We start from the raw sequence: 27,721 nt of genomic DNA on the forward strand, positions 1-27,721 counted from the left end.
TTTTGTGAGATTTAGAGTCTCTTTTGGTTTGTCTCCCTCCTGATCCCATCTTGCTTCATTTTTTCCTTCCCTTCCCCCCACAGCCCCCTGCCCTGCCTCTCAAATTCCTCATATCACAGAGATCATGATTGATTTCACTCAGCCTAGTACCCTCTAGTTCCATCAGCGCCATTGCAAATGGCAAGATTTTATTTCTTCTGATGGCTGCGTAGAATTCCATTCCACATCTTCTTCATCCATTTATCTGTTGATGGACATCTAGGTTCTTTCCATAGTTTTCTTAACTCTTTTCTTAAGAACAGAAGAGTCAGAGGCAATGTGAAATATCTGGAAGAGCACTGGGATTTGGGAGTGCTTGTAGATATTGTAGATTTGCTGTTTTTTTATTTTCTCTTTTACTAAATCTGTTTTCTAACACTTTGGGTCTTGGAAAACTTCTTACGGCCTCTTTTTCTTTACATGTGAAATGAAGATGCTAAACTGAGGTGTCATGTCATATTTAGCTTATGAGAACATACTTTTTCATTACTTATACAAGCAATTAAGTTAACATTTTATATTTATGCATATTGCTGTATCTTTTTTATATTATAGAGGGTGAGTATGATGCCTGATAAACTAGTACTTAATTATGTCTATGTCTAACACCAAATGCGCTTTGATAATGATGGTTTGTTTTTCTGTTAACAGCATATCAGAAGGTTGTACCTTGAAGCTGGTATTGGCTATGCGTGGTGGACCTATAAATACTAGAAGAGGTAAGCATTAATTAAAATCATGTACATTAAAGCAATTTGACAGTAATAATTTTCAAGCTGGTTGTTATTTTTATAGTCTCAAGTTTTAATCTGGTTCTCTTTCTGCTATTAGGTCTTAGAACAGCATTTGTTTTTCTAAGCATTGTTCTGTAAAGCGTATATGTGCAGAAGAACCTCAGGTTTCAGAAAAATTTCCTGATTCAATCCAGGGATATTTAAAAATAAACGTCACCAGGAGAGGGAAAGGAAATGAATAGTATTGTGTGAATATGTTGTTATCATTGTGTAAGTTCATACCAATTTGTTGCCTTTTTTTTTTTTTCCCACTGAGTCTTCAACTCTGGATGTAATGATTTTTACAGAAAATTCTTTTTTTAATTAATTTTCCTTTTTAAAGTTTTTTTCCAATTTATTTATTTTCAGAAAAACAGTATTCATTATTTTTTCACCACACCCAGTGCTCCATGCAAACCGTGCCCTCCATTAATACCCACCACCTGGTACCCCAACTTCCCACCTGCCCCGCCACTTCAAACCCCTCAGATTGTTTTTCAGAGTCCATAGTCTCTCGTGGTTCACCTCCCCTTCCAATTTCCCCCAACTCCCTTCTCCTCTCTAACTCCCCATGTCCTCCATGCTATTTGTTATGCTCCACAAATAAGTGAAACCATATGATAATTGACTTTCTCTGCTTGACTGATTTCACTCAGCATAATCTCTTCCAGTCCCGTCCGTGTTGCTACAAAAGTTGGGTATTCATCCTTTCTGATGGGGGCATAATACTCCATAGTGTATATGGACCACATCTTCCTTATCTATTCATCCGTTGAAGGGCATCTTGGTTCTTTCCATAGTTTGGCGACTGTGGCCATTGCTGCTATAAACATTGGGGTACAGATGGCCCTTCTTTTCACGACATCTGTATCTTTGGGATAAATACCCAGGAGTGCAATTGCAGGGTCATAGGGAAGCTCTATTTTTATTTTCTTGAGGAATCTCCACACTGTTCTCCAAAGATGCTGCACCAACTTGCATTCCCACCAACAGTGTAAGAGGGTTCCCCTTTCTCCACATCCTCTCCAACATATGTTGTTTCCTGTCTTGTTAATTTTGGCCATTCTAACTGGTGTAAGGTGATATCTCAATGTGGTTTTAATTTGAATCTCCCTGAGGGCTAATGGTGATGAGCATTTTTTCATGTGTCTGATAGCCATTTGTATTTCTTGATTGGAGAAGTGTCTGTTCATATCTTCTGCCCATTTTTTGATGTGTTTGTCTGTTTCGTGTGGGTTGAGTTTGAGGAGTTCATTATAGATCCTGGATATCAACCTTTTGTCTGTACTGTCATTTGCAAATATCTTCTCCCATTCCGTGGGTTGCCTCTTTGTTTTTTTGACTGTTTCCTTTGCTGTGCAGAAGCTTTTGATTTTGATGAAGTCCCAGAAGTTGATTTTCGCTTTTGTTTCCTTTGCCTTTGGAGACATATCTTGAAAGAAGTTGCTGTGGCTGATATCAAAGAGATTACTGCCTATGTTCTCCTGTAGGATTCTGATGGATTCCTGTCTCACGTTGAGGTCTTTTATCCATTTTGAGTTGATCTTTGTGTACGGTGTAAGAGAATGGTCAAGTTTCATTCTTCTACATATAGCTGTCCAGTTTTCCCAGCACCATTTATTGAAGAGACTGTCTTTTTTCCACTGTATATTTTTTCCTGTTTTGTCGAAGATTAATTGACCTTAGAGTTGATGGTCCATATCTGGGCTCTCTACTCTGTTTCACTGGTCTATGTGTCTGTTTTTATGCCAGTACCATGCTGTCTTGGTGATCACAGCTTTGTAATAAAGCTTGAAATCAGGTAACGTGATGCTGCCAGCTTTATTTCTAAAGTTGTCTGTTAGCCAATTCTAAAGTTGCCTGTTAGCCTGGTTTGTGATGCATTTGGGTTTATAGATATTATTGCAGCCCAGTTGAATCCTTTTTCAGAATGTGGGTGGTGGACATTAAGGAGGGGATATAATGTAATGAGCACAGTGTATTATATAAGACTGATGAATCACTGACCTCTACGTCTGAAACTAATAATACATTATTTGTTAATTAATTGAATTTAAAATTTTAAAGTGTACATCTATTTAAAAAAAAAAAGAAAAGGAACTTGGAAAAAAAAGACCTCACCATATGTTCCATATTAAAATTACAGACCTATAAATAGGGGAAAAAAAGTGAAGGTGGGCAGTCCCTGGAGGTCTTTTATTTAACAAATTTATTTTATGTATCTACTAGATGTTCATTGTAGTGTTCCATGGAAGAAAAAGTTTCTGCTTACTGACAGTGCCCACAATAAAGATGTAAAGATTCGATGTCATATCAGGCAGTTGCAGGTGCTGTGGATGAAATAAGGGAGTTGGGACAGTGTCTGTGAAAGTAGGATTCTAGGAGGATGATTGTGGAAGGGCCTTGGAAGAGATGATGTGAGCAGAGACTTGATTAACAAGAGAGCTCTAAGCATTGGAAAAAGTGGGAGTGTTTGCATGGGTTCCCGATTCACATGAATCCCGACAAAGAAGAGGGACCTTTAGACTTCTCAGAGAGGTCTTGCTCCTCTGGGCCTCATTTGGGGAAGGGTGTCATATTTTAATTATTGATTCCGCCCTGCTTTGTTTCTTCCACAAGTCAAATTTTATCTCTGTGTTTTGTAATTTATTGAATCATCTTCTTTAAAAGCTTGCTGTTTTCTCCATGTATCATTGAAAACTTTGTGAAGATTAAAAATGATACCCAGATCTACAACTTTTTCACATTGTATTTGAGAAACCATACTTTTTGGCTATTTAGTCTTTTTTTTTTCCCCAAGATTTTGTTTATTTATTTGACAGAGAGGGAACACAAGCAGTGGGAGAGGAAGAAGCAGGCTTCCTGCTGAGCAGGGAGCCTAATGTGGGACTCGATCCCAAGACCCTGGGATCGTGACCTGAGCTGAAGGCAGTTGCTTAATGACTGAGCCACCCAGGCGCCCCTTTTGGCTATATGGTTTAGAAAATACCATGAGTTCAGTAATACTTAGTTTTTAAAATATCAAACAGCATAGAAAATCCTTTCTAAAACTAAATTTTATCTTACAGTATATATACAGTGTGCTATACCTGGTGAAATCAGACTGGTTTTTCTGTTATGAAAAGGTGTGTGCATATAACACATAGGTGGTGCACGTACTCAATCCCAGAGCCTCCTTATATAAGACACACCATGTTGATTTAGGTAAAGCCTTTGCATGGCTTTAGTAGTGGCAGCAACATAGATTTTATTTCTTTTTAAGGTAATGTGGAATGTGTAACATTATCTAAAAAATGGCAAGAACTTATTTTAAGCATGTCTTTTAATATTTGCACATTTCGTGCCTATGAAAGAGTTGGTTAAAACATCCAAATATTTTTACAAAATAAGCCAAATCTTACTATATTTCTACTTTTTCTCTTTTAGTGATGGTGGTATTGGATTAGGATTTGGGGACATCTTTAATGTTTCTACTTTGTTACTTTCCCAGTTTTGTATTTCTTATTGCTGTAAGTTTTTAAAAGGTTAGCACAGTACTGTGATTCTGTTAATAAATAAGCTACTTGTATCAAAGTTAGGGAATCTGAGAAGTTGTTGCGTCTTTTAGGAAAGAACAAGTGTTTCTGCAGCTTGACATGAGAGTTTCTGGGAGTCAACTTTTTTCCTGTAATCATTACTTAAGTCTGGGGTCAGAGTCTTTTCAAACATTAAACCTATGAGCCAGCAATCTTTGAGGCCCTTCCGCCCACAGGAGCAGAATCTGTGGCTACTGTGGACACGAGCAGGTTGTAATGATGCCTGTAATATCAACCAGAGGATGACTTGAGGCCAGAAGAGCCTATAATAGTTCAGGGCTTTGTCCCAGTTCTTGTGCTCTGACTAGACACATGGGTACACTCCAGAACAGTTGGAGTCTGGGAGGATGCTTTCAAGAAACAATGTGCTACCCATTATACACATGCCCGTTTCAGTACACTCACGGGCCCCTTTGTGTTTTAAATTGTTGTATACTTTTAATTACTTAACTTCATGTCACGAAACAGCTCTAAGAAGAATGTAAAACCAAAATCAAAGAAGAATCCAAAACCAGAAAGAAAAAAGGAGATTCATTTCCTTCTAATTTCCAACATAATGTTTCCTAGTTATGTGTATGTGTCCTTTTTTTAAAAAATCTTAAGTAAGTGGAATTTATATTGCTTTTAAATTATTGATGTAACAATATTGGAAAATATAGGAAGTAGACATGTGAAGTGAAAATAGTCTTAGGTAATTATGTCATAGAATCAGCAACTACACAGACTCTAGTGGCACAGGAAAATACTAATGTATTTAGTTAAGCCCTGTCTTTGTATATAATAACATAATAATGCATTTCATTTCTTTCATGTTAGTACAACATAGGGAATGCTGTATTAACTATAAGAAGAGATTATGCTGAGTGAAATAAGTCAAGCAGAGAGAGTCAATTATCATATAGTTTCGCTTATTTGTGGAGCACAAGAAATAACACGGAGGACATGGGGAGATGGAGAGGAGAAGAGAGTGGGGGGAATTGCTGGGGGAGATGAACCATGAGAGACTGTGGACTCTGAAAAACAATCTGAAGGTTTTGGAGGGGTGGGATCTGGGAGGCTGGGTGAGCCTGGTGGTAGGTATTATGGAGGACACGGATTGCATGGAGCACTGGGTGTGATGCATAAACAATTCTGGAACACTGAGAAGAAATTAAAAAAAATAAATAAAAATTAAAAAAAATAAAACATTGCAAAAAAAAAAGACGAGAAACTTCTTTAAAGACTATCATGTATATGTTGTTCTAATTCAGCACATTATATCCTATCACTGTACCAACATGCATAAAACTTGATATAAATTCAAGGCTTGTTTATCAATTTTTCCATTTGTAGTTCCTATGGAAGATCCACTTAGGGAGATGGCTGAGTACATGGATTCCAGTCGAGATGAGGTCTGGGAGAAGACCTCCTGCAACAAACAAGTTACATTTTTGGTATACCGAGAAGGAGATCAATTGAATTTCTTTCGTGTAGTAGATAGGGGAGATGGCACTTTAACACCATTATCTGAATCTTTAAGGTAAATAGGTTTTCATTTGCATGTCTCAATTTGAAAAGGAGAACACTGTATGATATACTCCATAAATCTTAATGTTTATTTTGTGTTATCAGAATAATCTTATATTCATAAGACTAACTAAATTTCATGCATTCTTCCCAATCCCTGGCCCAACTGTTTAATTCTGAAGTTGTCCTTCATATGATTGATATTTGGAGAGTAATTTATAAAACTGAAATTTCTTTATGGAGTAGAATTTTTATACTTATTTACTTATATTGAAGTATATTTATTAATAATAAAAATAATATATTTATTAGTATATTACTTATTAAACTATATATATATTAAGATTTTATTTATTTATTTGACACAGAGAGAGAGAGAGCACAAGTAGAGAGGCAGGCAGAGAGAGAGAGAAAAGCAGGCTCCCAGCTGAACAGAGAGCCCAATGCAGGGCTTGATCCCAGGACCCTGAGATCATGACCTGAGCTGAAGGCAGAGGCTTAACCCACTGAGCCACCAAGGTGCCCCAAAACTATATATTTATTCAAGACTTATTTCTTAACAAGAGTTATGAAACCTGTAAGATGCTGACTTGATTACAGAGTCTTGGTATAATAATGTGTTATTGTACAGCCTAGACATAATAGGGTTGAACCTAGAGTTGCTGGGTTTTCTTTTTTTTATTCAAAATTTAGCATCTCTGCTGCTTAGAGGCAGATAAATCTCTCTACTTCTCTGGTCTTGTTTTCCTGCTCTGTAAAAGGAAGAGGCGTTGTTAAATTGATTTAAAACTCCAACATACTTAGCTTTAGATTCTAAACTTTAAAGGTACTTAACTAGGCAATAGAACAATTAGGAAGTAAGAAAATGACATCTGTAAGTTTCTGTGTACTCTGTCTTACTTTGATTCTTTATTGCCTTTCAATTTAAGCCACTAAACACTTAATGAACTTTTTAGCCAGTCTGTACACGAGTACTGGCTTACAAAGATGACTGTCCCTCCCTTTGTGGAGCATGCAGTCTGCTGTAGCTGTATCTATAATATATTCTTAACCAATTGTTATAAAAAGATATGAACATCTCTGGAAAACCGGATAAGAAGGCCTTCATTTTGCCTGAAAGGTGGGGAGTTAGGGACAAACTCTGAGAAGAAGGGAACTTAAAAAGGGAGTAGCAATTTTCCAAGAAGACCAAGGAAGGAAAAGTATTATAGATAACTAAGTTTAATCAGATTAATTGTGAGGTTTTTTGGTGTTGAATAGTATAAGTTCTTTATATATTTTTGGATACTAACCCCTCATTGGTTATATCATTTGAAGATATCTTCTCCCATTCAGTAGATTGCCTTTTCGTTTTGTTGAAGGTTTCCTTTGCTGTATAAAAGCTTTTTATTTTAGTATAGTTCCAATAGTTTATTTTTGCTTTTGTTTCCCTTGCCAGAGGAGACATATTTAGAAAAATTTTGTTAAGGCGGTTGCCAAAAAAATTACTGCCTGTGTTTTCTTCTAGGAATTTCATGGTTCCAGGTCTCACATTTAGATCTTTAACTCATTTTGAGTTTATTTTGGTGTAGACTATAAGAAAGTATCCAGTTTCTCTCTCTCTCTCTCTCTCTCTCTCTCGCTTGCTTGCTTGCTTTTCTTTTCTTTCTTTCTTGTAGTTGTCCTTATTGAAGAGACTGTCTTTTCCCCCATGGTATATTTTTGCCTTCTTTGTTGTAGATTACTTGACTCTATAAAGATGGGTTTACTTTTGGGCTCTCTGTTCTATTCCATTGATCTATGTGTCTATTTCTGTGTCACTTACCATACTGCTTTGATTATTATAGCTTTGTAGTATATCTTGAAATCTGAGACTGTGATACCTCCAGTTTTGTTCTTCTTTCTTAATATTTCTTTGGCTATTTGGGGATCCTTTGGTGATACAAGTGCCTGAATTCAATCCCACAGTATATAAAGCTAATAGAAAAAAATATAGAAAAAAGAACTTGTAGTCTAGAGAACAGTTTCTGTGGCTCAGGAGTCTAATCACAGGTTAGCTGGGTGCTCTGCTCTGGGTCTCCCAAAGTTACAGTCAAGGCATTGGCAAAGATGAATTCTTATATGGAGGCCCTGGTGAAATCTATTTCAAGCTTAATAATGTTTTTGGCATAATTCATTTCCTGGCACTTGTATGACTGAGGGCCCTGGGTTTTCTCCTGGCTTTTGCCTAGAGGCTGCCCTCAGCTCCCTTTTGATTAACTCAAATCAACAGATTTGGGACCTAAATAACATCTGAAAAATCACTTTTGCCATATTGTGTTGACTTCAAACAAGTCCTAGGTCATTTTTCACTCAAGTGTAGGGGAGTATACAGGATATGAGCACCAGGGATTGAGAATCATTGGGATTCCTTTACATTCTGCCCACCACAAGTTATGTGGAAGAAGGATTAGACTCATTCTTTGAGAGCTGAGGGTGACAAATGGGTGTTGACTGCTGACTAACTGATTAGGATCTGGTTACTACAAAGTATAGTGGTAACCACATAGCAACCACAACCATGTAGTCCAGAAGTAGAGAAGAGGGATGAGGGCTACAGCCTTAATCCAGTGCCTCCTACTTGGACCACAAATAGAATTTTTTCATGCCAGTCTCCCTATGTGCTAGCTCACTGTTGTTTTGATTTCCTTCCTTTGAACATCCTCTTCTGGCTCCCTTTTCCTAAGGAGAAAATCTAAGCTCCTTAGTTTTTCCTGTAAGGCCTTTTACAACCTGTCATCCTCCATTTTCCAGCTCCCCTTCATTATGCCATTACCTTTTGCTTGACATGTCATTTTCTCCTTTTACCTCAGTTTCTCCTCAGCCAGCTTCTGTTTGTGTTTAAGACATAGCCCAGATGTTGCCGAGGATTTCAACTGAAATTAAGTTTTCCTCCCCAGATGTTTTTTTTTTTTTAACTTTTCTCTATACTTTGAAGCGTTTTAATCAGGAACGGATGTTGGATTTTGTCAAATGCTTTTTCTGCATCAATTGAGAGGACCATGTGGTTCTTCTCTCTTCTCATATTAATTTGTTGTATCACATTGATTGATTTACGAATGTTGAACCATCCTTGTAGCCCAGGGATGAATCCCACCTGATCATGGTGGATAATCTTTTTAATGTGTTGTTGGATCCTGTTGGCTAGGATCTTGTTGAGAATCTTAGCATCCATATTCATCAGTGATATTGATCTGAAATTCTCCTTTTTGGTATGGTCCTTGCCTGGTTTGGGGATCAGGGTAATGCTGGCTTCATAGAAAGAGTCTGGAAGTTTTCCTTCTGCTTCAATTTTTTGAAACAGCTTCAGGAGAATAGGTGTTATTTCTTCTTGGAAGGTTTGGTAGAATTCCCCAGGGAATCTGTCAGGTCCTGGGCTCTTGTTTTTTGGGAGATTTTTGATCACTGCTTCAATCTCGTTATTAGATATCGGTCTATTCAGGTTGTCGATTTCTTCCTGGTTCAATTTTGGTAGTTTATATTTTTCCAGGAATGCATCCATTTCATCTAGGTTGCTAAGCTTATTGGCATATAACTGTTCGTAATAACTTCTGATAACTTTTTTCTTCCGTTCTTTTCACCTACCAGAATTGGACAAGGGATAAGGATGGGTGAGAAAGGAGAGTAGAAAACTTTTTTTCTGGCCATACTTTGTTGTTTTTTTTTTTTTTTTTTTTTTTTTTTTAATAAATGATTTTTTTTTTTAAGATTTTATTTATTTATTTATTTGAGAGAGACAGTGAGAGAGAGCATGAGCGAGGAGAAGGTCAGAGAGCGAAGCAGACTCCCCATGGAGCTGGGAGCCTGATGTGGGACTCGATCCCGGGACTCCAGGATCACGCCCTGAGCCAAAGGCAGTCGTCCAACCAACTGCGCCACCCAGGCGTCCCTTCTGGCCATACTTTGAATGACATTTATCTTGACTATTGTAGGAGAGACTTTCTTACTCTGTAGCAGGGAGGCAGCAAAATTTTTTTGTTAAGGGCCAAATAGTGATATGCCCCCCCCAATAATGGGTCCGTGATTAAAGGAGCGAGACTGATATAAAGCGAAGGTCAAGCAAAGATTTATTCCGTGCCAAGCATCAAGAATCAAACCGAACGTTCAGGGCCACACCTCTTACAAGAGAGGGCTACTTTTCTCTGTTTTACAGACTAGCTTTTAAGGGGAAAGGCCTTGTGGTTGGACCTGACCATGCACAGGTGGCCAATGAGATTGTAACACACAGAGGAAACTCCATAGTCATGTTAGGTCACACATAAGTGACCAATTGGATTACAGTTTACCCTATAGTAGACATTTGACCTAGCCTATCACCTTGGTTAGAATTGGTGCCCAAGGGACGCCTGGGTGGCTCAGTTGGTTAAGCAGCTGCCTTCGGCCCAGGTCATGATCCCAGCGTCCTGGGATCGAGTCCCACATCGGGCTCCTTGCTCGGCGGGGAGCCTGCTTCTGCCTCTGCCTGCCATTCTGTCTGCCTGTGCTTGCTCGCTCTCCCTCTCTCTCTGACAAATAAATAAAAAATCTTTAAAAAAAAAAAAAAAAAGAATTGGTGCCCAAAAGTCTCCCAAAGGGTGGGGCCCATACTCCTCGGTAGCTAGGGAGACAGTATGCATCCCCCCACTAATCATATGTCTCCACCTGGCCTGACCCACCCTTGTATCTGAACTTTGTTACCTGGGGCTGGCTTCCGGGACTTGTTTTTAAGTAAGTCCCCTGGGGGACGGGAGCAGGGACAGTTTAAGGGTTAAATAACAAGGTTATTGTTTAACCTTGATGGAAGCCTCTGGCTTAATAAGTCCTTAAAATAGTAACTATTCTAGGATTTTCAAGCCAAGGGATAGAATCAAGGGTACTGTGTCAGTACTTACATAACAACAGAGAAGAATTTCCACATAATTTTTACTGATAAAATTAAAAATTTAATAATAATAATTGAGGGGCACCTGGGTGGCTCAGTTGGTTAAGTGCCCAGCTCTTGATTTGGGCTCAGGTCATGATCTCAGGATTTTGAGATTCAGCCTGGGCATGGAGCTTGCTTAAGGTTCTCTCTCTTCCTCACCCTCGCCCCTCCCTCACACGCACTCTCTTTAAAAAAATTTAAAAAATTGATAATTGAGTACTTGTGTGTGTTTATGACCTGGGTCCATGAAAGAGGAGAATTGAATGCTTTTGGGGGGTAATATTTTACTTAATTGAGGTTGCAGGCTAGTGTTGCCCATTAGACTTGCAAAATCAGTTGTAAAAATTCATCCTTTAATATGGCTCTGTAATGAGATCTTATGTATTTTACCTTTGAAAATTTTTTTTCACACAGACGTTGCCAAGTACTGATAGCAGTCCATAAGCTTATGATTTTAATTGAACATATTCATTGCTTGGAAGGCATTTATAGAATTCCAATACAGTGTCCTCTTGCTGTTTGCATTTAGCATGGCATTACATTGCATATGAATCACTTCAAGATAGGTAGAGCTCTGGGGCGCCTGAATGGCTCAGGTGGTTAAAGCCTCTACCTTCGGCTCAGGTTATGATCCCAGGGTCCTGGGATCGAGCCCTGCATCAGGCTCTTTGCTCAGTGGGGAGCCTGCTTCCTCCTCTCTCTCTGCCTGCCTCTCTGCCTACTTGTGATTTCTGTCTGTCAAATAAACAAATAAAATCTTAAAAAAAAAAGATAGGTGGAGCTCAGTTGCGCATTTACATAGATTTTGAAATATGGAAATTTCCTTTAACTTGCAATGAGGTTTGAAATCACTGCTGGAAATTTACAAAGCATGCCCCCTGTAAACTTGTGTGGGAATGTTCTTTTGTTTTTTTAACTTTTGAAAGCATGCTATTACATGTGATTCAAAGTAATATTGGTGTCATCAGAATGACATTACTTCAGTATAAGTTTCTTATAAGGGCACTATTCTGGTTTTTATTTCAGTTAGAATTCAGTAAGAAACATCACAGCAAAAACTAATTTTCAGAAGCATTTAGGTGAAGGTGATTCTTCGTGTTCAGAAAAATTCGATGTTGGGGCACCTGGGTGGCTCAGTGGGTTAAAGCCTCTGCTTTCGGCTCAGGTCATGATCCCAGGGTCCTGGAATCGAGCCCCACATCAGGCTCTCTGCTCAGCAGGGAGCCTCCTTCCCCCTCTCCCTCTGCCCGCCTCTCTGCCTACTTGTGATCTCTGTCTTTCAAATAAATAAATAAAATCTTAAAAAAAAAAGAAAAATTCGATATTAGCCCTGAGCTTTAAAGAATCATAATAAAACTATTACAGTCACGACATTAACATTTGGCTAAGTCCATGAACCAAAAAAGTTTACTGTTGGCACTGCTTGTTCAAGAATACATAATAGATTCAGATGTTTACCCCCAATACCTGCTAATGCATGATACAGCGAGTAACCATAGCCTTTTAATATTTTAGGTTTTCATTAGCATTGTAAATTCATCCACCTTGTTTTTTTACTGTTCACATATATTTTTACTCCATTACTTATAGGAGATTTCACTTCAAGTTGTACTGAATTAGTGTTTTAGCAACTCTTGAAAATCTTCTTAACTCTAGTTGTTTTATGCAGACTATTGATAGGGCCTTTGTTCTTCCATAACTTCAAAGTTGGTATCGATGCCCTGATAAACAAAAACAACTGAACAGTACCAGTAGCTTATGTTGACTCATCAACATAAGCCAAGGAACAGAATTCCAAATCATTGCCTTGTTTAGTTGACTATTGTTGTTGCTTCCATTGTTATCAGTTCTTTAAGAAATTGTTCTTTCCAAAGGGGTAGTCTTTATTTAAACAAGTTTGTTTTCTCTGGACATAGTTCTTCAATTGCTGTGTTCAAGCATAGTTTAATTAATTCACTGTTGGTAAACAGGGTTTCTTGCTAGCCAGTAAGTTAGCCATTTGGAAGCTTATTTTGGTTGCAGTCTCATTTTTATTTTTTCTTTTTGCAAAGAAATTCTACTTTGATGAGATATTCCATTTTAAATTTTTGCAATTTTCCTGACACTTCCCTGCACCTTGGGAATAGTGTGATGAATTCTCATTCTGGTAATGTCCAAATAAGTTGTTTTTCTTTAGCGTAGCATAATGAACATAATGCTTTGCCACGTAATTGACAATAAAATAGTCCACTCTCTATTGTGCCTTAAAACTGGCATTCATCTTGTTTTTGTTTTTTGTCTTTTTAACTACAGCATTCAAAGTCCTCTCTTCTTGTTGACGTGTTGGGTGTTTGTGTCAGTGTCATGGTACAGTGATACACATGGAATTCAAAATGCTGTTGAATTGGGGCGCCTGGGTGGCTCAGTGGGTTAAAGCCTCTGCCTTCCGCTCAGGTCATGATCTCAGGGTCCTGGGATCGAGCCCGGCATCAGCATCCGGCTCTCTGCTTGGCGGTGAGCCTGCTTCCTCCTCTCTCTCTGCCTGCCTCTCTGCTTACTTGTGATATCTCTCTATCAAATAAATAAATAAAATCTTTTTTTAAAATGCTGTTGAATTATGATTGTGCCGCTGTGCTTTGTAGTGTGCCAAGCCACAGTGCAAAGCAGTGAGACAGCCACATAAAATTCTCATGGGGCTACTCATCTCTATCATTGTAATGTAAAAGCAGCCATCTGCAATATGTGATCCAGTGAGTGTGGCAATGTTTCAATTAAACTTTTTATTTATGGACACAAATGTGAATTTGATATAATTTAACATTATGAAATATTATTTTGATTTTTTTCAACTATTTCAAAGTGTCAAAACCATTCTTGTGGACCACACAAAAATAAGTGGTAGAATGAACTTGGCCTGTGGCCATAGTTTACCAACTCCAGCTCTAGGGAGGAAACAGGAAGACAGGGTGCTAATTAAGCTCATTCTAATACAAAATCTAGTATCAGTCATTTTTAAATCTTGAATCTTTATAGTTAATCATGCCACCTTATTGCTTTGTTAAGTGGGAAGAAATTAAAGGAGGCAATGCAAGACAGTTTTAATTACATGGTAAGTTGTCTGTGACAGTCATGTGAGTATGTGGCTTCTGGATGAACAATATTCATGTTGGAATAAATATTCATTTGCCCATCTCTTGTATTTAATCACATTATTAGATTAAAACATTCAGAAAAAGTTAAATATAGCATTCAAGAAATTATCTAGAAACGTAAGAAAATATTTAGAACATTTAAATACAAAAAAGATATTTATGGATTAAGTTTATAAATTACTATGTTATCCTAGTCTAGTTACATTTTTCCATTTTGAAAAAAATTGATTGGTTTTTAACTGACTCCTAAATCTGTTCTGTGAGAAAACACGGTAATGTGGTTCTTTGAAAACATTAAGTGAATCTACAAGTGCTTTACCCTCCAAAATGCATCCATTAAAATAGTTGTCATGATTGTACTTTTACAAATATATGTATATACATACATACATGTGTGCATGCAAGCCCAGGCACACAGACACACCTGTTTTCCATGGGAAAACTTTAAAGGACCAATTTCTATGACAGGAAAGTTGAATCAGAAACCTCTTTCAGTATTCAGTGTGCGTATTTTAAGTTAAAATAACCATAGGATGTTGAGAGAAGTACTTAAAATACTGCAAGTTGACCAAGGATAGAAAATACTTGAGTCATTCCTTCCAACTCCAAGGGTGAACTGGCAAAAATCACTCCTCCCTCCTTTTCAGGTGTAGTTAACTTCAAGACAATTGCCCCCACATACTCTTAAGTTCTGGCACTTACTTGGGTTCACAGGCATGAGGCAGTAAAATCTGTTCAGTGCCTGAGGGAGCGGCAGGAATTAGTACAAAGAATAGGCTTTGGAAGCAGGGATGTGTATCTTAAGTCCACGTTTACAGGCTTAGTAAAACCTCTCTCATTTGTAGTTTCTTTATTTATAAAATGAATATCACCTAAATAGTTCTTGTGAGAATTATAAATAGCATGTAAAAAGAATCTGGCAGAGTAGCATTCAGTAAGTGATAACAATATTAGTGTTGTTCCCATTGTGTCAATTTCCATACTGTGGAGGGCATCTACAGTAGGTAGAAGTGGTGATGGTCACAAGTCGAACACTAGGGACTAAATTGATTATGGAGACATGTTCCTGCTATCACTCCTTCTGATGCCCGTACCTGCTATACAGGTAGTTAATCTGTGATTTCAAAATGTCATCATTTCACCATGTGAAGTTTTAAGAATGGGGCTATCCACACATTGCCTTTGTGTGGTGGTAGTACACACTTCAGAAGTGTTATGGAATACACCCTTATTATTTAAGGTTACCCTACATTGTTTCCATTTCCTACAATCATATAAAAAAGGAAATTTTTTTAACCCTCATACTTTAGCAGAGATACATGCTTTAGTTCTTCTGTAAGTTAATCAGACATGGTGTCTTTTTTTTTTTAAAGATTTTATTTATTCATTAGACAGAGAGAAATCACAAGTAGATAGAGAGGCAGGCAGAGAGAGAGAGAGGGAAGCAGGCTCCCCGCTGAGCAGAGAGCCCGACGCGGGACTCGATCCCAGGACCCATGACCTGAGCCGAAGGCAGCGGCTTAACCACTGAGCCACCCAGGCGCCCCAATCTGTCTGATTGGTGTAGTATATCTATGTAGTATAAGACTACATAGAGCAGTCTTATACTTAGTCTGCTCTATGTAAAATCTTCTGTCATTCTACAAATGGGCTGAACTTATGTTTTTCCCAAACCTTTTACCTTTTACTATTACTGAAAAAGCTGAGTGAAACTTCATTCATGTTTATATTCAGTTCAAGAAATATTTATTGGCTATGTACCAAGCACTGTGCCAGGCTCTGAGACCAAGAAGAAGAGTAAGGCCCAATATCTGTTTTCACCTTGTTTACATATGGGGGAGTGGGAAGGAAGATAGACATATAAATCTAAATATGAGGATAGTGTGATAAATGCCATTATATTATGAAGTCAAAGACAAGGTGCTCCAAAGAATTCTGTTAAGGTATCAATAAATGTCATGGAGACTGATCAGCAATTCAGATGTTTTACATATATAATAATTTGTGTCATGACTGGGGTTTCTTTTTTTCATTTTAAAATACATGCTGTTCTAGGGGATTATGCTTCCAAACACTGAAAAAAAAATCTTGTTATTTTTATTTTATTTTTTGTTTGTTTCTTAAGAACAGATAATGTTCTGATGATACCTGTGCGAGTTCTCTTTTAGTGAAAATCCTCTCAGGATGAATGAAAATCAGGCTTCTGTGTCAATTTCTTTTTCATTATGGTTAAATGGAATTCTGATCAGCCTAGGTCTAGGTCTCACAATTATCAGCCATGGCTGATAAAATGAAATCAGGGCACTTTTGTGAAGATGGATTTTGCTTCTGTGGGAGTGAGGTAGTAGGTGGCATAAGACCTTCAGTGGTGGTGCACTGACTTCAGAAAAGCTTAGCTGTGCTAGATTGTCAGTAATGCTACATCATGCTATTGGTCCATATTGATTTTTTTCTTCTAAAAAATACATTTTTTGAAATACATTTGCCTTGAATTTACATTGGCAAGATTTATTCTTTTATCATTAGCAACATCTGTACATAAATATTTTTAGTCATTGAGCAGGTATCAGAAGCATCTCAGCAGTAATTACTACTTTCTTCACAGTGGTGGTTCTGTGTATAATTTGTATACGGATGAAGATGAAGAAATTGAACCTTCTCCTTCTGGACAACAGATAATTGAAAATTCAATAACTATGAATAAGATGAAGCTGCTGAAGGCTAAGATGGAGAACATGAATCTCAGCAAAAAGGTGAAGCTGTTGGCATTTGGCCAGGCTTTTCTCTACTTTGTCCCTGCAGGGCTTACAGCATTGAGGTCTGTTGGTAACTGTGCAAACAGATTATTTATAAAATATTGTTCATTTCAAGTTTCTGGCCTCAGTTATTTATTGAGATATTAAAAGTGATGAATTGGTTTTTTTAGGCCACCACTATTTACTGTGATATGCTGCACTTAAAATAATTCGTTGTTTTTTTAAAAATTTCATAGCTCTAGTAAGAAGGATAATAAAAAATAACCTAATCTTTATCTTTCAATAGTTACTTTTTAAAATGCTCTGTTAATATTTGCTTATTATGGAGATCTCCTCTATTTGGGCGTTGAAAGGAATATACCTATTTGTAGCTGTACTAGATACTCTTAGTTGTCCAAAGTGATTCCAAAGTAATTGAACCAGTTTACATTCCGTCCAGTAATGAATGAGAGAGGGTTTTCACATAGTCTTACCAGCATTTGGTATGATTCTTCTTTCTTGTTTTTCTCATTCTGGTTGATGTGTAGTGGCCTCACATTGTGGTTTTAATTCCTCTGACTGATGAGGTTGAGCACCTTTCTCGTATTTATTGGGTGTAATGCCTGTTCAGATCTCTTGGGCATTTTTCTATTCAGTGGTATGTTTTTTGCTTATTGATTTTTTTTGGTCTATATATTCTGGATATATTCTGGATATAAATCCTTTATCATACACACACACACACACACACACTACTCTGTTACTTTGCTTTTCACTCTATTAATAATTAATCCCTTTTTCTTTCTTGAAATATAATATATACATATAGTAAGGTTCATAGATCTTTAATGTACAGCTTGATGAATTTTTACCTTTATATATACTCATGTGGGTACAACCCAGATTAAAATAGGACCGGGTTTCCTTATAACCTTTTCCTACTCCCAGAAATAACTACTATTCTTACACTTGTCACCAAAAATTAGTTTTGCCACTTGTTGAACTTTGTATAAATAAATATCCTATTTTTTTGGGGGGGGGGTCTGGTTTCTTTTGCCCAACATCATGCTTTTGTAAATCATCCATGTTGTGGGTATCACTTCATTCTTTTTTACTGCTAGGTACTATTGCACTGTATGATGATCTTTCTGTTTGTTTCTCTCCTTTTGATAGGTTGTGTTGTTTGTAGTCTTTGGCTTTCATCAGTAAAGATACTTTCAACATTCTTATATGTGTTTTTGGTGGACATATGCACTCTTTTCTTTGGGGCATAAGCCTAGGAATGGACGTGTCATAGGTAGGTTTATGTGTAGCTTTAGTCACTATGCCAGACAGTTTTGTGAAAGCTCTGTAATTTTCCTTTCTCGTTTAGATTTATAACCCCTCTAAAAAAAAAAAAACTTAAAGTGTAATGTGAAGTAGGATAAAGAGAATTTCTTTCAAGTGGAGAACAATTGACCTAGCTCTATTGAAAAAAATTTCTTTCCCCACAATCTAAATGTTTATGCATCTAATAAAACACAAAGCAAAGGTGACAAAGAGAAATTGACAAATCCAGTTATTTTAGAATTATTCTACATTCACACTCTGAAAAAACTGATAGAAAAGTCTGGTGAATCAGAAAAGATGTAAGAAGACATGAATAACTCTTATCAACCTACTTGTTCTAATTGACATTTACAGAATGCTCCACCTGAAAACCGCAGAATGTACCTTCTCGTTACAGGCACTCAGAACATTTACTAAGATAAATCATATTGTTTGCTATTAAATGAGTCCCAGTAAATTTGATAAGATTAAAATCATACAAAAAGTCTCTCTTATTATAATGAGATAAAGTTAAGAATCAATAACAGATATATGAAAAGTCTAATATTTTGGAAATAACATACTTTCAGTAATCAGTGGGTCAAAGAAATCCAAAGAGAAATTAAAAATCATTTTGCATGGAACAGAAATGTTCTGATAATGTGAATTACCTTTTTTAGTATGAAATCATTATTATGTTCTTAGAATGAACCACTCCTAGTTGTGACTAATTTTCCTTTTTATATCTTTATATTTTATTTGCTAATATTATATTTAGGACTTTTGTTTATCAGAGATACTGGTCTGTAATTTTTTTTTCTAACATACAGCAAAATTGAAAGAATTGTACAGTGAACACCCATTTATCTACCACCTAGATTTTATAATTAACATTTTTTTACAATTGTTTTTAGTTATGGTAAAATGTACATAAAATTTACTGTCTTAATCATTTTTAAGTTTACATGTTGTTCAGGGTGTTAAGTACATTCATACTGTTTCACAATCATCCTTTAGAACTTTTTCATCATGCATACTGAAACTCTGTACTCATTAAACAATTCCCTGTTTCCCTGCTCCCCCTGCAGTCCCTGGCAACCACAGTTTTGCTTTCTGTTTCTCTAAGTTTGACTCTCTAGATACCTTCTATAAAATGGAATCATGGTTTTTTGTTGTTGTTTTGTGAATGATTTCATTTAGCAATGTCCTCAGAATTCATCCATGTTGTTACATGCCATAATTTCCATATTTTTAAGGTTGAGTGTGTGTGTGTGTGTGTGTGTGTGTATAAAAATATATAACATTTTATTTACCCATGCATCTTTTGATGGAGATTTGTGTTGCTTCCACCTTCTGTCTGTTGGGAAGTCTTACCTTATACCACATATGTTGCTGCTAGCAACATGGGTATATAAATACCTCTTTGAGAGCAGTCCTTTAAATATATACCCAGAATTGCAAGATCATATGGTAATTCTATTGTTAATTTTATGAGGAATTGCCATATTGTTTTCTAAAGTAGTTGTATGCACCATCTTACAGTCTACTGATGGTACACCAAGTTTTCAGTTTTTCCATATTCACACCAACACTTGCTGCTATTTTGTTATTTTTTAAAGAGTAGTCATCCTGATTAGTGTGAACTGATATCTCATTGCAGGTTGATTTGCATTTTTCTAAAAATTAGTGATGTTGAGCATCCTTTCATGTGCTAGTTGACCATTTGTATATCTTCTTTGGAGAGATGTCTATCGAAGTCTCTGGTCCATTTTTGAATTAGGATATTTGTTTTTGTCATTGAGGTTTAAGAATTCTTTAGAAACATATTCTGGATATTAAAGTCTTAGGAGATACATGATTTGCAAATATTTTCTCCTGTAGGTTGCCTTTTTACTCTGATGGTGGTGTCCTTTGATATACCAAAATTTAAATTTTGATGTGGTCCAGTTTATCTATTTTTACTTTTGTTGCCCATACTTTTTTGGTTTCATATCCAAAAAATCATTGCCAAATCCAATGTCATGAAACTTTTCCTTTTGTTTTTTCCTAAAAGTTTTATAAATTTAGGTCTTATATTTAGATCTTTGGTACATTTTAGCTTATTTTTTATATAAGTATAAGGTAAAACTCCAGCTTCATTCTTTTGTATGTGGATATCCAGTTTTCCCTATTCCATTTGTTGAAGAAACAGTCTTCCCCATTGGTTGGTCTTGATACTTTGTTGGAAGTCATTTGACCATATATGTGAAGGTTTATTTCTGGGTTATCTACTCCATTCCATTGGTCGATGTGTCTGTCTGTGTGCCAATACTACACTTTATTTTTCTATTGAAATATAATTGACATACAGTATCCTGTTAATTTTAAGTATACATCATAGTGATTCAGTCTTTTTATATATTATAATATAATCCCCAGAATAAAACTAGTTACGATCTGTCACTACACAAAGTTATTACAATATTTTTTTTTAATTTTATTATTTATTTGACAGAGAGAGATCACAAGTAGGCAGAGAGGCAGGCAGAGAGAGAGGAGGAAGCAGGCTCCCTGCTGAGCAGAGAGCCCGATGTGGGACTCGATCCCAGGACCCTGAGATCATGACCTGAGCCGAAGGCAGCAGCTTAACCCACTGAGCCACCCAGGCGCCCAAGTTATTACAATATTATTAACTATATTTCCTATGCTGTACATTACATCACCATGACATTTCTTTTATAACTGGAAGTTTGTATCTCTTAATCCTCTTTACCTGTTTTGTCCCGCCCAGCCCCGCCCCATTCTGGTAACCAGCAGTTTGTTTCCTGTATCTTTGAGTTTGTCTCCATTTGCTTTTTTTTTTTTTTCAATTTATTTATTTTCAGAAAAACAGTATTCATTATTTTTTCACCACACCCAGTGCTCCATGCAAGCCGTGCCCTCTATAATACCCACCACCTGGTACCCCAACCTCCCACCCCCCTGCCACTTCAAACCCCTCAGATTGTTTTTCAGAGTCCATAGTATCTCATGGTTCACCTCCCCTTCCAATTTACCCAAATTCCCTACTCCTCTCTAACACCCCTTGTCCTCCATGCTATTTGTTATGCTCCACAAATAAGTGAAACCATATGATAATTGACTCTCTCTGCTTGACTGATTTCACTCAGCATAATCTCTTCCAGTCCCGTCCATGTTGCTACAAAAGTTGGGTATTCATCCTTTCTGATTTGCTTTTGTTGGATTGTTTTGTTTTTTAGATTCCATGTATAAGTGAAATCATACAGAATTTGTCTTTCTCTGTCTGATTTATTCCACTTAGTCTAATACCTTCAAGGTCTATACATGTTGTTACAAATGGCAAGATTTTATTCTTTTTTGGCTAATATTTCATTGCATATATATACCAAATCTTGGTTTCTTCCATATCTTAGCTATTGTAAATAATGTGACACTGAACATAGGAGCATACATCTCTCTCTGTTGATGTTTCTATTTTCTTCAGGTCAATACCCAGAAGTAGAATTTTGATATACTGTATGGAAGTTCTGTTTTTAATTTTTTTAAAAGATTTATTTATTTTCTTGAGAGAGAGCATGAGTGGAGGGAGAGGCAGAAGGCAAGGGAGAGAGAATCCTCAAGCAGCCCCCCTGCTGAGTGTAGAACCCAGTTGGGGGCTCACCCCAAGATCGTGACCTGAGCCAAAATCAAGAGTCAGATACTTAACCAAATGAGTCACCCAGGGTCTCCTATTTTTAATTTTTTGAGGAACCTCCATACTGTTTTCCAGAGTGGCTGTACCAACTGGCATTCCCACCAAATGTATGAGGGTTCCTTTTTCTGTATATCCTTGTTATTTTAATTTTCCTGGTAATAACCAATTTGACAGATACAAAATGACATCTCATTGTAGTCTGGATTTGCCTTTCCCCGATGATTAGTGATACTGAGCATCTTCTCATGTGCCTGTTGGCCATCTGTCTGTCTTCTTTGGAAGAATGTCAATTCCAGTCCTCTGTCCATGTTTTAATGTGATGGTTGGTTGTTCGATATTAAGTTATGTAAGTTCTTTACATATTTTAGATATTAACCTCTATCAGATATATGATTTGCAAATATCTTTCCACATTCTGTAGGTTGCCTTTTTGTTTTGTTGCTTTCCTTCACTGTGCAAAAAAAGCTTTTTAGTTTGATGTAATCTCATTTTTTTGTTTTAGCTTTTGTTGCCCTTGCCTAAGGAGACTGGCCCCCCAAAATATTGCTAAGACCATTGTCAAATAGCTTATTTCCTATGTTTTCTTCTAGGAGTTTTATAATTTCAGGTCTTACATTCAAGTTTGAATCCTTTATTTATTTATTTATTTTTAAAGATTTTATTTATTTGTCAGAAAGAAAGAGAAAGAGAGAGCACAAGCAGAGGGAGTAGCAGGCAGAGAGAGAAGCAGGCTTCTTGTCTAGCAAGGAACCTGATGTGGGACTTGATCCTGAGACCCTGGAATCATGACCTGAGCCGAAGGCAGGTACTTAACCAACAGAGCCATCCAGGAGTCCTCATTTTGAATTTATTTTTGTATATGGTGTAAGATACTGGTCTAGTTTTGTTCTTTGGAGTAGCACACTCTTGATTACTGTGTTGCTTTGTAATAAGTTTGAAATCAGGAAGTGAGAAACCTACAATTTTGTTAAGTTTGTTATGGCTATTTGGAGTTCCCTGAGGTTCCATATGAGTTTTAGGATAGATTATTCTAGTTTTGAAAAAAATGTAGTTGGGATTTTTGAGAGATTACATTAAATCTTTGTGTTACTTTGACTTATGGTTTATTTATAAGTGGCTGCCTTAGTTTCCAAACATGTGGAATATTTATACATTTTTATTATTGTCATTTACTTTCACTGTCATTAGAGAACATACTCTTAATGATTTCAAGCCTTTGATATTAGTTAAGGTTTGATTTGTGACAAAGCATATTGGTAAGTGCCACATGTGTCTTTGAAAAGACTATGTAATGAGTCACTATATGTAATATTCTGTATGTATTAATTAGATCAAGTTTATTGTGTTGTTCAGATCTTCTGTATCCTTTCTAATGTTTTTGTAGGGGGTCTGTTTTCTCTCCATTTTTGAGAGAGGTTTATTTAAAATGTCTCCCTATTTTGTTATAGCTTTGTGTGTCTCCTTTTATTTTTATTTTGCATATTTTGAAACTGTCATTTGATCTAATACAGATTTGTGTGATATCAAGGAATTGTAGTATCTAACATTTGTATTATTATAAAATGTTTTATCTCTAGTAATGCACTTTTCCTAAAATCTACTTTGTCACTAGTAACATAGCTATCCTAGCTTTCTTTTTGTTTGTGTTTCTATTGTATATTCTTTTTGTTCTCTTACTTTCAATCATTTCATGTCCCTATATTTAGGATTTGTTTCTTCTAACTGGTATATGGTTAGTTTTATTATTTTTAATTTTATCTTTTATTGAAGTATAGTAGACATTCAACGTATTATCTTTTTAACCTAAACTGACAAACTTAAGTCTTTTATTTTACTTAAAGTTTAGTGTAATTACTGATATATTTGGATTTTTATCACCTTTGTTTTTGCTTAATCAGCTGTTTTGTTTCTTTTTCTCTCCTTCTTGTCCTTTTTTGGATTAGTCTATTTTTTCCTTATTTGGTTTTTGTTCTGCATTACTTTATTTTTTTTTTAAGATTTTATTTATTTATTAGAAAGAGAGACAGGGAGAGAGAGCAAGCACAGACAGACAGAATGGCAGGCAAAGGCAGAGGGAGAAACAGGCTCCCTGCCAAGCAAGGAGCCCGATGTGGGACTCGATCCCAGGACGCTGGGATCATGACCTGAGCCGAAGGCAGCTGCTTAACCAACTGAGCCACCCAGGCGTCACTGCATTACTTTCTTGGTTATGGATCCTTACACTGGTTTTTCAGGTGATTACTCTGGAGATTAAAATGTGCAACCTTGACTATTAAATTCTAATAAAAATGATGTTTATTGTTTTCCTGTTAATGACAGAATTCTAGGAGTCTAACTCTACTTATATATTCAAATATCTTTTGTGTCATTGTTATCATATATTTTACAAAAATTTTGAACTTCTCCAATTGTTTTATATTGCCAATATTTTACTCATATTTACCCACATATTAAGCTTTTCTGTTGCTCTTTACTCTTTTCTGCAATTATGTGCTTCCTTCAAGGATTATTTTACTTCGGTCTGAATCATTTCTTTTAGTATTTCTTTTTCATTTAGGGTTCTTAACAATAGATTCTTTCAACTTTTGTCAGAAAACTTACTATTTTATCTTTTGTATGTTGAAAAATGTTCAGTCTTTCCAAAATGTTATAGGACCAGTACAGTGGACACCCATGTACCTGTACCTCGATTCACCAGTTACCATTTTTACGCATTACTTTCTTTCCTTGTTTCTTCACCTGATTTATCTGGGAGTTAGTTGCCCATATCATTTCCCTGTAAGTACTTCATTTTGCGTTTCTCGCTTAAGAACAAGGGTCTTCTGCATAGCCACAATTCAGTTATCATACACATGATTTATCCTCGGTACACCTTCTGTCAGCTGTATTCCTGTTCCTCAGTGTCCAAGTAATGCACTTGATTTTATTTGTTTTGATTTTTTGCTATTTTCAATCTGGGATCCAGTCAAGAACCATACATTGCATCTAGCTGTAATGTTTTCTTGGTCTCCTTTTATACAGAACTGTGTCTAGCTATGAAAGTCCTAGATGGCATCTTCTTCCATTATGAGGCTGCTTCGTCTCCATTGGCAGTCTGTTTCGGTTAGCCACCTTCAGCAAGTATTCTCGTTAGATCGCTGGATAACTTGCTGCCACTTCTACATCGGCACCAGCTTCACCTTGCACTTTTATATTATGGAGACAGCTGCTTCTTTAAACCTCTACTAGCTTCAGACTTTCCTTCTGCAGTTTCATTACCTCTGAACCATCATAGATTTGAAGAGAGTTAGGGCCTTGCTTTGGATTAGACTCTGGCTTAAGGGAATCTTGTGGCTGGTTTGATTTTCCATCCAGGCTACTAAAACTTTCTCCATTTTTGCAGTAAGGCTGTTTCACTTTCTTATCATATTTGAGTCCACTAGAATAGCACTTTTCGTTTCCTTCAAGAACTTTTTCTTTACATTTACAGTCTGGCTGTTTGGTGTAAGAGGCCTAGCTTTCAGCCTCTTTCAGCTTTCAACATGCTTTCCTCACTAAGCTTAATCATTTCTAGCTTTCGATTCAAAGTGAGAGATGCACAATTGTTTCCTTCACTTGAGCACTTCAAGGCTATTGTAGTTCTAATTTCAATATTATTGTTTCTCAGGGAATAGGGAGGCCTAAGGAGTGGAGGAGAGTTGGGGGAATGGGTTGGTGGAGCAGTCAGAACACACACAACATTCATCAATGAAGTTTGCCATCTTGTATGGGCGGGATTCGTGGCATCCTAAAACAATTACAGTAACATTAGAGATCACTGATCACAGATGGCCACGATAAATATAATAACAGAAAAGTTTAAAATATTGTGAGAATCATCAAAATGTGACACAGAGAAATAAAATGAGCAAGTGCTGTTGGAAAAATGTCTTCGATAGACTTCCTTGATGTGGGGTTGCCACAAACCTTCAATTTGTAAAGAGTGCAATATCTGTGAAGTTCATTAAAGCAAAGTATAATAAAATGAGATATGCCTATAATTTTTATTTACCCAAAGGAATATAATCGTTGTGTGTAGACAAAATTGAGGCTTTTGTGTGGCAAAGTAAGTTTCTTATTTCAAGAGCACCGTCTTTTCTTGGTATAGTGAAATGCAGTTTTTAAAAAATCAGTAGTACTCTTTCATTGGAGGGTTGGGTTGTTGTGTTTTCTGATTTGGTAACTCCCTTTTTTGTGTCTATGGATCCTTACTTTTTTATTTTACTGCCTTCTTTATCTTCACTAACAAGTTCTCAATGGAGAACTTTGAGTTTACCCCTACTTCCCCTAGAAGTCATGTCTTCTTGAAGCTATCTCCTTATGTTCTGAACAGTTTCAGGTCACTTGCCTTTGGTTTCCCAGCAGCTCATGTTTTAATATCCTAGATCTTGGGATGCCTGGGTGGCTCAGTCCCTTAAGCATCTGCCTTTGGCTCAGGTCATGATCCCTGGGTCCTGGGGTGGAGTGCCATATTGGGCTCCTTGCTTAGTGAAGATCCTGCTTCTCCCTCTGCCTGCTGCTCCCCCTGTTCGTGCTCGCCCATCCTCCTTCCCTCTCTCGCTCTCTCTGACAATAAATAAATAAATAAATAAATAAATATTAATATCCTAGATCTTAAACCTCTTTTCAGTGTTTTCATAATCAAGTGGGATTTTCTCTTTTAAGGGTTTATTTAATCGCCGTTCCATCAGCCCTAGGTTATCTACACCTCTCTTTTTCTTCCTTTCTTCTTTTCCTTCCTCTCACCCTCTCTTTCCCTCCCTCTTTTCTCCCTTCCTCTGTCCCTCTCTGTCTTACTCCCTTTCTTCCTTCTTTTCTGGCTCAACATATTTTCTTGTCTCTCAGCACAGGCATAAGCTTTGCAGATGAGTCTCCTAGATTTGGATATTTTTTTCCTTATAGGTAATTTGAAGTTAATTTTATCTGTCACCTGGTTTTGATGAAGGCATGAGTTATGGGTTGTTTTATTTGCTTATTTGCTTGTTGATTTGTATTGTTTTTTTGGAGGACGCATGGAGAAATTCAGATTTAGGCAACCACCCATTAATCTCTACAGCCCAGAAGTCACCACCTTTACCCAGAAGTCATCACCTTTATTTCTGAAGAATATTTTTGTTGAGTAGAGAATTGTAGTTTGCTAAGACAGTGCCCCTAGAGTATAAGCAGCTGCAGGAGCCAGCATCTCTTTCCAAGGTTCTTCTTTCTTTTAGTTTTAGCTCCTCTGTTTCTTGCCTTAACTGGTGTCCACTGAAATATCTGGCTTTTCTTGTATTTCTAGGTTGGGAGTGTTGTTTAGGTCATCAGGTGTTCCATCCTTTCCTGATGCACATTTCAGCCAGTATCTTGAGACTTGATATCCTTGATTTTTAAGTTTATCCATCATGAATAACATCATGAATTGTCATGATACTTGCATTAGAACTTAGTGTATGGAGGACCTGTAGTCCACTCCCCAGTTCTATGATTTGCTATGAAGACTCACAGTACTAGCATATAGTTGCATTCTTTTTTTTTCAATTTATTTATTTTCAGAAAAACAGTATTCATTATTTTTTCACCACACCCAGTGCTCCATGCAAGCCGTGCCCTCTATAATACCCACCATCTGGTACCCCCAACCTCCCACCCCCCTGCCCACTTCAAACCCCTCAGATTGTTTTTCAGAGTCCATAGTATCTCATGGTTCACCTCCCCTTCCAATTTACCCAAATTCCCTACTCCTCTCTAACACCCCTTGTCCTCCATGCTATTTGTTATGCTCCACAAATAAGTGAAACCATATGATAATTGACTCTCTCTGCTTGACTGATTTCACTCAGCATAATCTCTTCCAGTCCCGTCCATGTTGCTACAAAAGTTGGGTATTCATCCTTTCTGATGGAGGCATAATACTCCATAGTGTATATGGACCACATCTTCCTTATCCATTCATCCGTTGAAGGGCATCTTGGTTCTTTCCATAGTTTGGCGACTGTGGCCATTGCTGCTATAAACATTGGGTACAGATGGCCCTTCATTTCA

At 36.9% G+C, this 27,721-nt stretch overlaps 1 protein-coding gene across 3 annotated transcripts in view; it reads left to right on the plus strand.

Moving 5' to 3' along the window:
- Positions 1–27,721, plus strand: part of ZFAND4 (zinc finger AN1-type containing 4) — a 103,096-nt gene that overhangs the window by 59,610 nt on the left and 15,765 nt on the right. For all 3 annotated transcript variants that reach the window (XM_044240027.1, XM_044240028.1, XM_044240029.1), the window contains 3 exons: positions 691–758; positions 5,720–5,906; positions 16,551–16,698. In XM_044240027.1, the coding sequence (XP_044095962.1) occupies positions 691–758; positions 5,720–5,906; positions 16,551–16,698 (403 nt within the window). The remainder of the gene's footprint in view (positions 1–690; positions 759–5,719; positions 5,907–16,550; positions 16,699–27,721) is intronic.

The sequence above is a fragment of the Neovison vison genome, chromosome 2, assembly GCF_020171115.1.
Source record: "Neovison vison isolate M4711 chromosome 2, ASM_NN_V1, whole genome shotgun sequence".
NCBI lineage: Eukaryota > Metazoa > Chordata > Mammalia > Carnivora > Mustelidae > Neogale > Neogale vison.